At 45.3% G+C, this 16799-nt stretch overlaps 1 protein-coding gene and 1 long non-coding RNA gene across 3 annotated transcripts in view; one reads left to right on the plus strand and one right to left on the minus strand.

Moving 5' to 3' along the window:
* RHOBTB2 (Rho related BTB domain containing 2) overlaps positions 1-16799 on the minus strand; it is a 61012-nt gene that overhangs the window by 28236 nt on the left and 15977 nt on the right. For both annotated transcript variants that reach the window (XM_058194741.1, XM_058194742.1), the window contains exon 2: positions 16015-16099. In XM_058194741.1, the coding sequence (XP_058050724.1) occupies positions 16015-16070 (56 nt within the window). In that variant the 5' untranslated portion in view covers positions 16071-16099. The remainder of the gene's footprint in view (positions 1-16014; positions 16100-16799) is intronic.
* Positions 788-16306, plus strand: LOC131203985 (uncharacterized). The gene is made up of 3 exons (XR_009156504.1): positions 788-883; positions 9558-9736; positions 16097-16306. It is a non-coding gene; the product is annotated as an uncharacterized LOC131203985 (long non-coding RNA).

Here is a 16799-nt window from a genome sequence, read left to right on the forward strand (position 1 = left end):
TACTCTGGCTAAGCAGGAGCCCGGCGGAATGGCTCGGCTCAGCTCGGCTCTCAAGGTAGAGGAAGCCGGAGAGAGAACCAGGCGGGCAGGGGTTTTACTTACACCGACACATCTGAAGGGGCAATTCTTGGCGGCGGGAAGACGAGCCCAGCTCTTCCCTGGAGACATGGTGCTGATGGCGATCGCGAGCGCTGGGCTCGGCCTCCTCTTCCTCCTCCTCCTCTTCTTCTTCTTTTCCTCCTTCTTCTTTTTCTCCTTCCCCTTCCCCTTCCGAGGCCGCTGCAAGGAAGCTCAGACTCCCCGGCTCAGATGCTGCTGCTGCTGTTGTTGTTGCTGCTGCTCGGGGATCCGATTCCTCGCCGGCTCAGGAGAGGCTGATGGAGCCCTTTGCAAAGCTCCGCCGGCCAGCAGCATCTTCCTTCCCTGCCGGTGCCCGGCTACTGCTGTTGCTGCTGCACGCGGGAAGGCTCGGCGGCTCCTCCACTCCTGCCTCACTTCTCACCCCCTCTTTTCCCACTCTCTCTCTCTCTTCTCCCCCCCACCCTCACTCCAGCCTTTCCTTTCCTGACCCAGCGAGGCGTCTCCTCCTTTGCCTGCCTCCTCCCTGGCTTCGAGTTGCGGAGCAACTGAGCGGCGGGCTGGAGGGGAGGGCGCGAGCTGCAGTCCTAGGCTGGGACGCGCCCAAGTGCTTATTTTCATTCACAAAAAAAAAAGAAGAGGAGGAGGAGGAGGAGGAGGAGGAGGAGGAGGAGGAGGGGTGTATGTGTGTGTGCGGGGGGGGGGGAGAGGAACACCCAGGAGCGCAGTGGCAAAGCTCCGCCTTGCATCCCCCCGGCGGCTGCCGATTGGCTGAGAAGCGAGCAAAGCCAAAAGGATGGGGAGGGTGAGTTGTGGGGGGTGGGGGTGGGGGGAGTGGGCGCAGAGCGAGCGAAGCCGGGTCTTCTTGGGTAAAGAGGCGGCGATGCTGTCCGCGGAAGATTCCGATAAGCATCAAACGCTCCTTGGCCGGGCAGGTTGCCTGGAGGAGTCTTTCGAAGGGTGGTTTTTATCTGGATGTGGATGTGGGTGGTGGGCCCCTAGGATCTATGGGGGGGAATGATGAAGTGGGAGGGAAGGGGGGGGGGAAGTGGATTTAAAAAAAAAGAAAGAAAGAAAGAGGCTAATTTCCCCCCTCTGTTTCCATCCAGGGAGCATTGGGAAAGTGTTTGGCCACGCTTAAGCAGTGGTGGTGGGATTCAGCCGGTTCGAGAGAACCGGTTGTTAACTTTCTGAGCAGTTTGGCAGACTGGTTGTTAGCAGAAATCATTAGGGCAGAGAACCGGTTGTTAAATTACTTGAATCCCACCGCTGCGCTTAAGCAGTCATTCTTGGAAGGTGGGCTCGGCGGCTGCTACAGGGTCGTCCTCGATTTACAACGGGATGGCCGTTCGGAGTTAACAACAGCCCTGCAACAAGGGACTCAAGACCATTTTTTTCCACACGGAACGACCGTGGCTCTGACTCTGTGGAATCCAAACACTCAGCCATCGATTCACATTTATGACGGTTGGGGGGTTTAGCGACTTTTGGACAAGCCAAGTCGATGGGGGAGCCAGAGTCACTCAACAACCATGTTATGCTACACAACCTCAGTGGTTCACTTAACGGCGGCGGCAAGAGAGATAGTACAATGGGAGGGGGGAAAGCTCCTTTAAACCAAGGTCTCACTTAGCGACGGAAAGTTTGGGCTCAGTTGTGATCATCCGTCGAGGACAACCTGTACTATCCAGCCCTTAGGTCTGAAGCAGGTTGTTCTTCCAAGTTTGTGCTTGGACTCCTGCCTTGTAGCCGAGGTAGTTGAGATGAAAATGCTGGAGTGGAAGAGCCCAGCTTGGTCAACGGAAAGAACAGGAATCCCAGAGGGATGGCTATTGGCTGCCCATATTTTTGAATATATGAAGAAACCCACCCACCCCCAGGATTGGCTAATAACCCTCTGCCCTAAATAAATAAATAAATAAATAAATAAATATCCTGAAATCCGGAGTAACATCTTGGAACTGCACTCCTCTCTGGCAGGAACAAAGCCAACCCAGTAAAAACAACAACAGCAAACAGCGTGTGCAGACAGTTACATAACTACCGCCAGCCTTTGCGTTATGACTGTCCTGGAGAAAAGCTGAGTAAATTTGAACCCAAGTTCCTTGTCCCCGAGCCTGATTGAGTTCAAAAACAGCCTTTCGGGGGGGGGGGGAAATGGTTCGTCAGATCCAGGGGTGGGATTCAGCCAGTTCGGGAGAACCGGTTGTTAACTTTCTGAGCAGTTTGGTGAACTGGTTTTTTGGAAGAAATCATTAGGGCAGAGAACCGGTTGTTAAATGACTCGAATCCCACCATGGCTTCAGATCCCAAGGAAGGGGATCCGACCTACCCTTATAACCATCTCCTGCACTAAGCCAAGAGGAGGCCATCGCAACGGCAGGATTTGCACAACGAAAGAAAATAACTGCATTTTAAGCCAGGCCTCTTGCTTGTGCAAAAGCAGCTGTGGTCACCCACACTGGAAGCAATCCTTAGGTGGGGGTGGGGGTGGGGTCTCCGCTCTCAGATCCTGTCTACCTGGAAGCCCTTTCTAAGTGCCTCTCTTGAAATTCACTGGGCTTCTGTAGACTGCAAAGCCCCTTGCTTTTCTGCAGCTGAGCTGACATTCTTGCCTCAATCAACCAACCAACCAATCAACCATCAACCCTGACAGTTGCCTTCTTCTGATCCCCACGCGTGCGCACACACGCAACCCATGCTGTGGTCAACTTTGCCATGTTCCTCTAAGACCCACCGTCTTTTTGTTTTTTGTTTTTTGCAATCTCAGCACAGAAAAATCCCCCAAAACCTTCAGCCATCCCTAAGCCCTTAAAAGAAGGAGGGGAGGCGAAACGAGTCTCAAGCACCACAGGCCAGCTCTTTGGCAGCTTGTCTCAGCTGCTGTGACCCAGCACACATCCAGATCACATGACTCCCCCTCTTGTCCTCACGGGAGGCTTAGTTGCAAAAAAAACAAAAACAAAAAAAACAACAACCCCATCCCACCCCTAATGCATAACCGAAAATAAGCTTTTCCTGCGCTCTCTTCCTGTTCAGATCAGCAATTCCTCTGAGCCGCTCTCGGCGGGCCCAGCCGCTGATGCAATGCAGCGTCAGCCAGCGTCAGCAAAACACCCGCATCTACCTCACCGCACACCTTTTGCAATCCAATCACAGAGGCCAACATGTCCCCCCCTCCGGCTTCCAGCACCCCGTTTTCCGCCCCCTCTCCTCCCCCTCCCCCTCCCCACATCCAGTGGCCAGCTCCGCTGTCCAGCTGCATTCTGCAGCACACAGCACACCCCTTCCCCTCTTCTCCCTCTCTCACCTAATTCGCAGGACGGGAATCTCTCTCTCCATAGCAAAAAGGATCCTTGGATTACTCGACTGGGGAGATGTGGGATCCTCCAGTTCGGAGGGTCTTTTTGGGATTTAAAAAAAAAAAAAGTTTGGCCTTGGCTTTTCAAGGCCAGCTTCCCTGGCCAAGCTGCCCAAAGAGTCAGCAACCAAGAAGGCGAAGGAAACTGCTGTTGTGCTCCTCCTGCATTGAGCTGGAATGAAAACTTGCAGGCACAGGCGGCTGAGTTACCGGCTTCTGAACTTCCTTGTGGGAAAGGGTCACAGAAGGGGGAAATACCCTCCCCCCCCCACACACACACATAAAGCCGGCTTTGCCATTTGCATGATTTGGAGCAAGTGCTTAAAAACTGTGGTATGAAAAGTTCCTGGCGGCTTTAACTTCAGTCTGGAGTCTTGAATGGGAGCGTAATTGTGACATAGGTCAAAATAATTCTTAAGTAACGTGGATGGTGGCTGTTTTTCTCCAAGCCGAGGCCTGCTTTGTCAGGCATGAAGGTATCGAAGAGAACGAGGCACAAGGAGAAATAAAAATGGGAATGGAGTTGAAATTAATAAGCTAGGAGACCACTACTATCCATCCATCCATCCATCCTCTAACCTGGTGCAAACATGCATAAATCATTAAGGGGGTCTTTGGTCTCTTTGAGCTTGGTGGTTTTCTTGTAGATATTTCATCGCCCAACTAGGTAACATCATCAGTGCTGAAAGGGAGCCTAACAAAATCATGGCTTTTATTTTGTTCCTCTAATCAAGGAACCACCAAGAAAGTTCCCAACAACATTGGCAAATGTAATCCATTGTATAAAAACAAGGGAGCAAACCCCACTCCCTTTAGCACTGATGATGTTACCTAGCTGGGCGATGAAACATCTGCAAGAAAACCACCAAGTTCAGAGAGCACCAAAGACCCCCCCCCATTCAACCCTGAACTATAAATATTCTCGTCTATCAATAAACCAGTAAGGTTGACGGAATTGATAACCCAAACCGAGACTTATCAAAGAGTTATGCATCAGTCACAAAGTATGTAACATGTAAAGATGCCACAAATTATCAAGAATCTATACATCTGTGAAACGGCTACATTTTTCTTGCAGTCTAGGGGAAAATACCTGTATAAATTCCGTGTACACCACCCAGAGTCTCTCAGTCAGCAGATGGGTGGTTTCTAAATCGGATAAATAAACAAACACTTGGAATGTAACTTGTGCAACTGAATTCTCTAAATATTTCTGCGTAACTCAGCTAAATGTACTGGACGTCTTCACATGGCATTCCAAATTAGAAAATAGCCTGTGTTTGATCTTAGCATGTTATATGAACCTAAGCTTAAGTAAGATGAACAAATGTGGAGCACTGGGTCAGTTAAATGAAAATTTTTGCTAATTCTGGGTAAACGTTCTCCAAACTCCGTTTCTGAGCTCTAATAATATTCTGATCACATATTTTAAAAGTTTAAGTATTCCTTCTGCATAGACACACTAAATTCAATTAAAGGAAGAGTTACTAATAGGGAAAGGGCTCTTTGAGTAAAACAAAATTATTTCTTGGGCCAAAGAAGCTATGCATGCTGTGTAAATAAACCTCCCCACTTGTCTAGCCTCTTATTCTCCAGCTTTGGAGACATATATTTATTTTATATATATGATATTTAAGTTGTAATAGAGTTGCTTTGTTTTAACTTAGTGTTAGAAGACTCGCCATGGAGAAAATCTTTCTATTATGGTGATTAAGAGTTGACAGCAACTGATGGGACATAATCAATTGTCAGAAGACAGCCCCAGTCAAACTGCAATTAATCAAACTATGGTTTGGGGTGAGCAACTTAAGCATGGAATGCTTTTATAGCTACCACCGGAGTCGAAATCAGCTCAAATTTTATTGCTAGATAACAGGAATCTTTCTAAAATAATCCTCAGATAACTCAAAATAGGAGACGGTGGTGTCTGTTATCCTCTTTACCGGTGGTCTCTGACTTATGACTACAGTTGGGACCAGGGGTGAAATGTAAAATTTGTTACTATTGGTGCTGTGGGTGTGGCTTGGTGGGGAGGGGGTGTAATGTGACTGGGTGGGCGTGGCCAACTTTTTTTTCTTTTAAAAGCATTTTTTTTCTACAGCCTCTTCGGCTGAAGAGCTTGTAGAAAACATGCTTTTATTTATTCTATTTATTTATTTATTTATTTATTCAATTTTTATACCGCCCTTCTCCCGAAGGACTCAGGGCGGTTAACAGCCAAGATAAAAACAACATAGACATAAACAAAGATTAAAAACATATTAAAAAACTGATTCTAAAATTTGGTCAAATAAGATTAAAACTATCGTAAACCTTCCATAAAACCCCCATTAAAATTTCGTTAGGCTAGCCCCGCACGATGAAATAAAAAGGTCTTGAGCTCATGTTTGAAGGTCCGGAGATCGGGGAGTTGATGCAACCCCGGAGGCAGCTCATTCCAAAGGGCAGGAGCCCCCACAGAGAAGGCCCTCCACCTGGGGGTCGCCAGCCAACATTGTTTGGCTGACGGCACCCCAAGGAGGCCCTCCCTATGGGAACGCACAGGTCGATGGGAGACTATTGGTGGCAGTAGGCGGTCCCATAAGTAACCCGGTCCTGTGCCATGGAGCGCTTTAAAGGTGATAATCAACACCTTGAATTGCACCCGGAAGACCACTGGTAACCAGTGCAGGCTACGCAGGAGAGGTGTTACATGGGAGCATCGTGGTGCTCCCTCTATTACCCGCGCAGCCGCATTCTGGACCAGCTGGAGCCTCCTGGTGCTCTTCAAGGGGAGCCCCATGTAGAGATCATTGCAGTAGTCCAGGCGGGAAGTGACAAGGGCATGAGTGACCGTGCATAGGGAATTTAAAGGGTTCTGATGATCAGGCAACTTAGCTGGGATCGCCAGAGGCAGAAATGCTTTTAAAGGGTTCTGACGATCCCAGCTGAGTTGCCTGATTGCCAGAACCTTTTAAAAACATTTTTTCTACAACCTCTTCGGTCGAAGCTTGTAGAAAACATGCTTTTAAAGGCAACTCAGCTGGGATTTAAAAAGCTTTTAAAGAGTTCTGCCGATCCCAGCTGAGCCGCGCGATCATCAGAGGCATGCTTTTAAAAGTAAAAAAACAACAACAACCTCTGATGATCACACGGCTCAGCTGGGACAGGGGAGGGGGGGCAGGGATTTTTGCTACAGGTTTTCCTAGCCACCTGCCACCATTGCTACTGGATCGGGCGATCCGGTCCGAACCGGGAGCATTTCACCCCTGATTGGGACTGGAATTTCAGTCGCTAAGCAATCCTCATGGGACGAGTCGCCAGTCTCAATTTTATAACCATTTTGAACACGTTCGTTCAGCAAATGACCATGTTGTTCAGCCAATCTGACGTCTCCAATTGGAGAAAGGTTGCAAAATGTGATCGTGCGATTGCCAGATGCTGCAACCATCATCGATACGAGCCTTGTTGCCAAAGTGCCTGAATGGTGATATGTGACAGCAGTCGTGACTTAAGTTTAAGAACAGCTCGTAAACAATGTTTTTCAAGGCAGTTCTAAACTTCAAACGATAGTTTAAAAAGTCATAACCTGAGGCCTACCTGTATTTATTTATTTATTTATTTATTTATTTATTTATTTATTTATTTATTTATTTATTTATTTATTTATTTATTTATTTATTTATTTATTTATTGCTTTATTGCTTTAGATACGGTTTGCCATACACAATTTGTGACATTCCCCAATTGGAGTAAATGAGATTGGCTTAACGATGTGGTGATTAGTTTAACGACAGCGTTAAAAAATGATTGTGAAATTGGGTCTGGTCCCATGAGGACTTGCTTAATGACTGCATTGCTTAGCGACCGAAATCCCAGTGCCAACTATCGCCGCAAGCGAAGGATTACCAGTAAAAAGCAGGCATGGCCATCCATCTCCTATTTGGGTTATCTGAGGATTATTTCAGAAAAGATGCCTGTTATCTAACAGTAAAATCACAACATTTGAAACAGAAGGAAGCCTGCTTTCCAATGTCTTACATAACTCAGAAATATTTAAGCTAGTACAGACAATAGTCTACGGAGGCTGCTGACAGAAATTAAAACACAGGAAGTCAACTGCAAAAAGTCTACGGCCCTCAAAACAGACCTGCTACAAATGGCAGAGAGATGGAAAGAGAGATAACAAAAGAACAAAATAAATATTGTCCATCAGGAATGGCGGAACGACCTCCCTTCTTGCAATTGGTGTGTTGTGCAGCTGCCGGTCAGGAGGACAAAATGGCACAACCCTAATTTAATTAAAATACACTCTCCCCCCCCCCTCCCCGGCCACACACACTAAAGGAAAAACTTTAACCGAAGTATCTAAATTCAACCTAGAAATAAGGAGGAATTTTCTGACCCTGAAAACAATCAACCCATGGAACAGAAGTCGGGGCCGCGGTTTGGCTCAGGCTGTAAGAAGCTTGTTATTAAAACACAGCTGCCTGCAATTACTGCAGGTTCTAGTCCCACCAGGCCCAAGGTTGACTCAGCCTTCCATCCTTTATAAGGTAGGTAAAATGAGGACCCAGATTGTTGGGGGGGCAATAAGTTGACTTTGTAAATACACAAATAGAATGAGACTATTGCCTTACACACTGTAAGCCGCCCTGAGTCTTCGGAGAAGGGCGGGATATAAATGTAAACAAACAAACAACAACAACAAAAGTTGCCTTCAGAAGTTGTGGGAGCTTCATCACTGGAAGGTTTCAAGAAGAGACTGGACTGCCATCTGTCAGGAATGGTGTAGGGTCTCCTTCTTGGGCGGGGGGCTGGACTGGATGACCTACAGTACAAGGTCCCTTCCAACTCTCTTAAATTGCAAACTGGTTGTAAATTGTGGGTGGCTAATTTCTATGCAGGTAGTCCTTGACTTATGACCACCATTACGACTAGAAATTTCCAATGCTCAGCTAGGAGCTGGTTAATTAAGTTGCCCTCGATTTTACAAAATGTCTTTGGATCATGGTTGTTAAGCAAACTGCTGCAATTGTTAAGCGAATCGTAGGTCATTAAGCGAATCTGGGTTCCTTCGTTGCCTTTGCTTGTCCAAAGCCTGCTGGGAAGGTTATAAATGAGCATCACCTGGCCCTGGGACAAGACAACCCTCATAAATACATGTCAGTTGCTAAGCGCCTGGATTGGCTATCTTTCCTTAAGGAGATCAACTCATCCTATCAGATCAGATAGTGTGGGCATGCTTCTCTCAAATATCGCCATTATTTTTTATTTTATTTTTATTTACATTTATATCCAGCCCTTTTCCAAAGACTCAGGGTGGCTTACAGTGTATAAGGCAATAGTCTCATTCGATTTGTATATTTTTTTACAAAGTCAACTTATTGCCCCCCCCAACAATCTGGATCCTCATTTTACCTACCTTATAAAGGATGGAAGGCTGAGTCAACCTTGGGCCGGGCTTGAACCTGCAGTAATTGCAGGCTACTGTGTTCTAATAACAGGCTCCTTACAGCCTGAGCTATCCACGGCCTTATTTTTCTAAGGCGCCCAAAGTTACTGTGAGTGGGTGGTCATATAAATTTTCTTAAATAAATAAATACATATGATGGGAACTTGGAAGTGTGTCTTTTCTGTGGCAGCCTCTGCCCCAGTGATGGGTTTCAATTTCTTTTTTTTACTACCGGTTCTGTGGGTGTGGCTTGGTGGGCGTGGCAGGGGAAGTATACGGTAAAATCTCCATTCCCACCCCACTCCAGGGGATGGATACTGTAAAATCTCCATTCCCTCCCCAATCCAGGGGAAGGATACTGTAAAATCTCCATTCCCTCCCCAATCCAGGGGAAGGTTACTGCAAAATCCCCATTTCCTCCCATTCAGCTGGGACTCGGGAGGCAGAGAATAGATGGGGGCGGGGCTCTAATGCCCCGTAGCCAGAATCTTTTTCAGGAAATCCTAAATTCTAGCACAATAGTCTACAAGGGAATATTCAACACGGACAAACGTATATTTATAACCTGCTGTCTACTATTTTGATCCCATTGCTATAGATCTGTTTTGTCATTAGTGGCTATAAATAGTTACCAGCAAACTTTCCTAAGTTCTAATGACCTCTTCCGGTTATCTCCAAGGGCAGTAATCCCGGATGCTTGTAAGGAGCCATAAAAAGACCCAACTAAGTTCAGTAAATATCTGGAGACACTGATGTGCAGTTATCAAGACGCTTGAGAGTGATGTAACAGGCATCTGAGTCATCCTTCAGGGGCAAAGTTCAAATTTTATTTGTGAAGGACTGCGAGCCGGCTTGGCCAGAAGGTAAACAATTTTTTTCCCCCCAATTGGCTCCTTCTATTTTGGACTATAGCATCCACAGGGAGAACTGGAAGAGAATCAGTCATGGAGTAGGACACAGAGTAGGACTATGGCTCGAGAGAACCAGACTGATCGCTTCCTTGAACCCAAAGCTCACTAACTGGCTTTGGGGAGATCAGTCCATCTCAGCCTACAGGATTGATGGTAGCAGAAGTAGCAGAGGTTTGGACCAGTTCGGGTGAACCTGTAGTGGAAATTACAGGTGGGCCAGCCTCCCCACCCCCCCAAGCTCTATGCGTCCTATTTAAGCATGTTTTTGAGGGCGGGCACATGCGCAGAAGGCTATGCGCATGCGTGGAAGTGGGCGTGCACTCACATTTGCGAACCGGTAGGGAAAGTCAGTGAATACCACCCCTAGTTGGTAAGGATAAAACTTAACTGATTGCTTAGTTAAAGAGTTTGAAGACTGTTGTTTACCAAGCACCCAGGTTATTTCGTATGGGAGCTTAGGTGTTAAGCAAAGGTATTTAGCATCGTTATGCTTTTCAATGTCTTTTCCCATTCTTAAATGTCAGGCTAACATACTACTTCAGACTACTTCAGCTTCAATTGCAACAATACACGAGCACACAATAGATTTAAGCTTAATGTTAACCCCTCCAATCTTGATTGCAGAAAATATGACTTTAGTAACAGAATTGTTAATACCTGGAATGCACTACCTGACTCTGTGATCTCTTCCCAAAATCCCCAAAGCTTCAACCAAAAACTGTCTACTATTGACCTCACCCCATTCCTAAGAGGTCTGTAAGGGGCGTGCATAAGAGCACAAGCGTGCCTTCCGTTCCTGTCCTATTGTTTCCTTTCGTTATATCCAATTAATATAGTTATTGCATACTCATATTCATATATATGCTTATATATTGTATAATTATTTCATGCTTAGGCTTATATATACTGTGTGACTAAATAAACAAACAAACAAACAAACAAACAAACTTACTGGACTGCCAAAACCTGGATGGCCACTAGATGGAAGGAAAGAGATACAGGAAAGCCAACTCTTTGCTTCCTTGGTCATCTGAATCTTATAGAGCAGGGGTCTCCAACCTTGGTCACTTTAAGACTTGTGGACTTCAACTCTCAGAGTTCCTTAGCCAGCTTTGCTGGCTGAGGAACTCTGAGAGTTGTAGTCCACAAGTCTTAAAGTGACCAGGATTGGAGACCCCTGTTATAGAGAATCCAAATAAGGCTATTGTCTAATTTAGGCTCCCGTTGTAGAAATTTGTATTTTGTGGGAGTCAATGGAGAAGCACTTGCAATCTCCTGGTCCTTTTGGATCAGTTTTGAAACGATCATCCTATACAGGTAGTCCTCGACTTACATCCGTTCATTTAGCGACCGTTTGAAGTGGCAATGGCACGGAAAAAGCGACTTTTGACCGTTTTTCACATTCATGATGATTGCAGCATCCCCACAGTCATTGTTGTGTCTCGTCCGATCTCACCACAGCCGGGGCCTTCTTATCTGCTTCCGAACACGGAGGAATGTCCTAGTATGCCTCCCGGCCCCAGCCCTGGCTCCATGCCCAGACAGGCTGAAGAGGAGGAAGCACCTCCAGCCCCCAGCTCTGGCTCCATGCCCAGGCAAACGAAGCAACTAGACCCCTCCCCCTCCTCCACAGCATGTGAGCCTGAGGGAGGTCAATTGCCAACTGCTGCAGACTGGAGTGACCCTCGCTTCAGGAGAATTGATAGGCGGAGGCAACAGAAGGAAGGGAGGGGCAGGCCTGGATAAGTGCTGAGTCATGGAGCCACACCCCATGGCCTATATAAAGGATCTGCTTTCTGGCATTCTCTGAGTCAGGCAAAGTCTAAACATATCTTGCTGAAGTCACTTTCTGGTCTCCTGCCTGCCTTGAGGACTTTGCTAGGACTTTGGCAGAGCTGCAGAGGCACGCCTGATTCGGATTTCCCTGACCCGGCCGTCAGCGGAGGAGTGGGACACGACAGTCATGAGATCAAAAGTCAGACACATGATAACTGACTCATAGATATTGACTCTTAGTCTTTCATCATGTCTATGACGATTGCAACCTCCCGGGATCGTGTGATCCCCTTTTGTAACTTCCTAACAAGCCAGGTCAATGGGGAATCCGGATTCACTTAACAACCCTGTTGCTAACTTAACAACCGCAGTTACTCTCTTAACAACTACGGCAAGAAAACAAAAAACTTTTGCCAGACCAATTCTCGAATACAGCTCATCTGTCTGGAACCCACACTGCATATCGGACATTAATACAATCAAGAGAGTCCAGAGATATTTCACAAGAAGAGTCCTCCACTCCTCTGCTCGTAACAAAATATCTTTTTTTTTATTGAAAAAGTTTTAAAAAAACAAAGACATTTTCCCCCCTTTTCCCCCCCCTCCCTCCCAGAAAACCCCCTTCCCTCCTTCCCCGGCTTCCCGGGTCAATCACAAGGTAAAGTTATACATAAACCAAACATAGAATAAAATTTTCCCTTCCAATCCAATTAACCTCATCCAAAGCTTTTCATCTCCCAACCCCCTCCCCATTACATAAAATAACTTCCTAATTATTCAAAGGCAATCTGATATTTCTTAATCTGATATCCGTTTTGTAGATAATCAATCCATTTTTTCCATTCAATTAAATATTTTTCCTGCGTATTGTCTTTTAAAAAAGCTGAGATTTTAGCCATCTCAGCCAAATTAATGACTTTCAGTATCCATTCTTTTTTATTCAAAAAGTTTTTATTAGTCAAAAAAGGTTTATACAAATACATATCAGGTATGGTAAATTTTCATTTTTCTTATCTAAAATAAGAATTTTACTCAAATTTTTTAACACATACAACAGCCATAAGGCAAGCAGGTGACACGAAGTAGCTAAGTTTGCAAATTTTAAATACGTAATAAAGAAGAGTCAAGAATAAACAGAATATCGTACAAAAGAGAATAAGGAAAACCAACACAATCCCAAATATCTTTATCACTTCCTAGTTTTGGATCTCAGAACTCTGGGTTCAGCCTGACCCAACTCCGGGGCCGCAACACGCGCAGCCGCTTCAGCCCCATGATCTATAACCTCCCCTTCTTCAATTCCTGGGTCATCTGATTCCAGGAAGGCTTTGTGTTCCTCCACATAGGCCGTAGCCTCCGCAATTGTACTGATTTTTTCGTAATGCCCTCCCGGAAAATCATCAATCCCTCTGGCATCAGCCATCTGAAGCCCACTCCTTCTGGTACAATTTGCTTGACAAAAATAATATTTCTTTCTTTTTCACGTACCTGTCTGGGAATCTGCCTCAGAATGGCTATCTCCTGCCCCTGTAAATCAGTGCCCCACTCCTATGTTTTCTAAGAATTTCATCTCGCCTCTTCTCACAAATTTGACATGAACCTCTCTGGGAACTGCATGCGTGCGTGCATATTGCTAATTAACTCTATAAACTCGATCCACATCCCAATTCATGAAATCAACACCTCTCCCAAGAAATTCTCCCAACAATTTAGTCACAACATCTCTCAAGTCTTCTTGGTCCACTTCTTCCAAATTTTGAAACCTAAGGAAATAAGACATTTTATCCATCTGTAGTCCAAGCACAGCATTGCCTGTCGTCTCCTCTCTTTTCTGCACTGCCCGCATCTCACCCTCCAAACCTTCCACTTTCTGCTTGTTTTCTGCTGAAACTTGTTGAGTATCCTTTAAATCCTTTTGGATAGTCACAATTTCTGCTCTTATTTCATCCAATTTCTTGTCCATATTAGATAACTTTTCCAAAATTCTCCATCTCTCCAGCAGTTGGTCTCTGACCTTTGCCATTAAGGAAAAAAATACAAAATCCTCAGGCAGGCACAGTATCCTTGTAATTTCCTCCGGATCCACCAGGGGCACTCACAGGAGCAACGAGTCCAGAGTACAGTTAGTCAACCAGGAAGTCAAGGGAAGTGATGTCATCAAAATTCTCATAGTGAAGGCGGAAGCTGGACGCCACCACTGTTCCCCAGAAGGAGGGGGGGCCTCAAACCTTCCCTCCTAAATTTCTCCATCACCTCTTCTCTCCAGAGCTCCACAAAACCGGTAATCTTCTTATTTTAAGTTCTCCTCTCTCCAGAATAACTCGTGCTCCTTCCAACCGCAGGGGAGAAAACCCCCGCACCGGAGCAGTCCACTCACGTTTACCGATATTCCCTTCCCTTCTCCTCCTCAATTCTTCTCCGTGCCCTGTTCACCACCAGGCTGCTGCAGTTATAAATCCAATGCCCCGGTGTCACCGGGCACAGCGGCCCAGGCGACGACCAAAATAATGGCCGCGGCCTGTGGCCTCCGAACCCCGCCGGGCCTAGGACGCGCCAGCCTCGGTCCCCACAGTCCTGTATGTCGGCTGGGAGACCCCTGGCGAGCCGTCCGTGCGGCAGGTGTCCTTTTCGGAACACCTGGCCCCTGAGGGCCTCGGCGGCGGCCGGATTCGGGCGCTGGAGGCAGGAGAAGCCTTCCAGACGTCCGTTGCCGCTGGATACCGGAAGTCGTCTCCTCAGTATCCATTCTTCTATTGTAGGTACCTCTTCTTTCTTCCAGTATTGTCCAATCAACAGTCTTGCTGCTGTTATTAAATTCAGAATCAGTTTAGTCTCAATCCCTGTACAATCCGTTATAATTCCCAAAAGGAAAAATTGTGGCAGGAACTTTATCTTATGCCACCAGACTCCAAATTTTGGGCTTAGACAACTTAGAACTTCGCCGTCATCGGTCTGACTTAAGCATAGTACATAAAATCATCTGCTACAATGTCCTACCAGCCAATGAATACTTCAGCTTCACCGCAACAATACAAGAGCACACAATAGATATATAGTAACTCATGGTAAAATGATCCAAACTAGACTGCAGAAAATACAATACAGAAAATACAACTTCAGTAACAGAGTTGTCAACGCCTAGAATGCACTACCTTAATCTGTGGTTTCTTCCCAAAATCCCCAAAGCTTTAACCAAAGACTATCTACTATTGACCTCAGCCCATTCCTAAGAGGTCTGTAAGGGGCGTGCATAAGAGCACCAGCGTGCCTTCCGTTCCTGTCCTAATGTTCCCTTTGATTGTATCCAAATCGCATAGTTATTTCATACTTATGCTTATATATATGCTTATATATCGTATAGTTATTTCATGCTTATGCTCATATATACTGTTGTGACAAATAAATAATAATAATAATAATAATAATAAAAATAACTCCCAGAGTTTCCTCAATCAGCTTTGGAATTCTGGGAGTTGAAATCCACAAATCTTAAAGTTGCCAAGTTTGGAGATCCCTGTATTAAAGGATGAAATCTGATGGCAAAATTATGTTGGCTGGGGAACCATGGGGGGCAGGTTCCATTTGGAGAAGATTAACATAATAACGAAATATGTTTCTTCTCTTGTTAAAGAGACTTTGCTTCTTTGTTTCCTATTTTAAACACATTCCTCAGCCTTGGTGGTGATAGGAGTACGTCGCATGTTGAGGTTCTCCTTCCATCTCCAATACAATCTATAACTAAAATAACGATAAAGTTGTTCCTAAACATTAAGCTGATCGGTTATTTAAATACTGAAGGAGGATCCTAGCAAAGATTCCTTAAAAAAAAACCAAAAAAAACTCCAAATTATGTAACTGTGTTGAGCTAGGGCAATGCTTCAACCAAAACAATACAAGAGCACACAAGAGATACAAACTCATGGTAAACCGATCCAAACTAGACTGCAGAAAATATAACTTCAGTAACAGAGTTGTCAACACCTGGAATGCACTACCTGACTCTGTGGTCTCTTCCCCAAATTCCCAAAACTTTAACCTTAGACTGTCTACTGTAGACCTCACCCCATTCTTAAGATGTCTTTAAGGGGCGTGCATAAGTACACCAGCGTGCCTACCGTCCCTGTCCTAATTATTTTCTTTTATTCATATCCTTTACAGGTATTTATAATTATGTTTACACTTGTATCTGTCATAAAATGCATGCTTAACGAAATAAATAAAATAAAAAGAAAGAAAGAAAGGTTGCAAAACGGAGGGAAAACTCATTTAACAAATGTTTCCCTTAGTAACAGAAGTTTTGGGATTGATTGTGGTCGTAAGTCGAGGACGACCTGTACTTTGTGGAATGAGACTAGAAAAGGGGAGGGATTAGGTTCTTTAACCCAAACGTGGACCATCTTTTAGCTGAGCTTAATAACAAGGCCAAGAGAACGAAACGTATCATGTCTACTCACAGCGTACGGTTCATCTTAGTTTTCCGTTTGTCAGCATTTTTGTCTCTGGCTGCCATCTCTTCTTCTTCTTTGTCTCCTCAAGAATCTGAAAATAGAAAAACACATACAGACGACATGAGCAGATGCTTACTAATCTCTACCTGTGTTCAGCCTTTAGAAGGTGCTATTTCTTTCCCTGTACAACCTTGGCGATTCTCCGATTTCGCCAGTGGGATGGCGAAGACTCAGAGCCATTTGGATCGTTTCCTGCCAGTCTCAGCTTTCTGCCTTTCTCCGTATTTGCGAGAAGTAAATAAATAAAAGTGAACAAACTGTGTGTGTTATGTTCATAAATGAGACACCGGCAGGAGAGGTGATGGTGGACTTGAAGAGTTTCCAAACGCGGATTTCTGCCCAATGCTTAATTTGCATGAACGAAAACCTAGCTTCCTCGTCTACTTTTCCAAAAATGCTAACTTCTCAGCCGGTTTTGCATTCAGCATGAACAGTGGATGAAAAAAAGCCTATTATTAAAACAAATTGGTAATTGGTGCACACACAGAGAGAGAAGTCACTCAAGACTCTTTATAGTCAGGCTCGTAGTTGCTATAAAACGGCTGAGCTATACACTCAACGGTTACTTCATGGAAACATCCGTGCAGTTTTCTTGAAAGCAAGTCGGGAGTGGTTTACTGTTACCGTATCTTCTTTCAAGGTGTATTTTGTTAACCTATCCTACAGTTCTGGTGTCTCCTATTGATTACTCATCCAGACCTAACCTTCCTTCGTTTCTACGGCTCAAACAA

This window comes from Ahaetulla prasina, chromosome 9 (assembly GCF_028640845.1).
Source record: "Ahaetulla prasina isolate Xishuangbanna chromosome 9, ASM2864084v1, whole genome shotgun sequence".
In the NCBI taxonomy this organism is placed as follows: domain Eukaryota; kingdom Metazoa; phylum Chordata; class Lepidosauria; order Squamata; family Colubridae; genus Ahaetulla; species Ahaetulla prasina.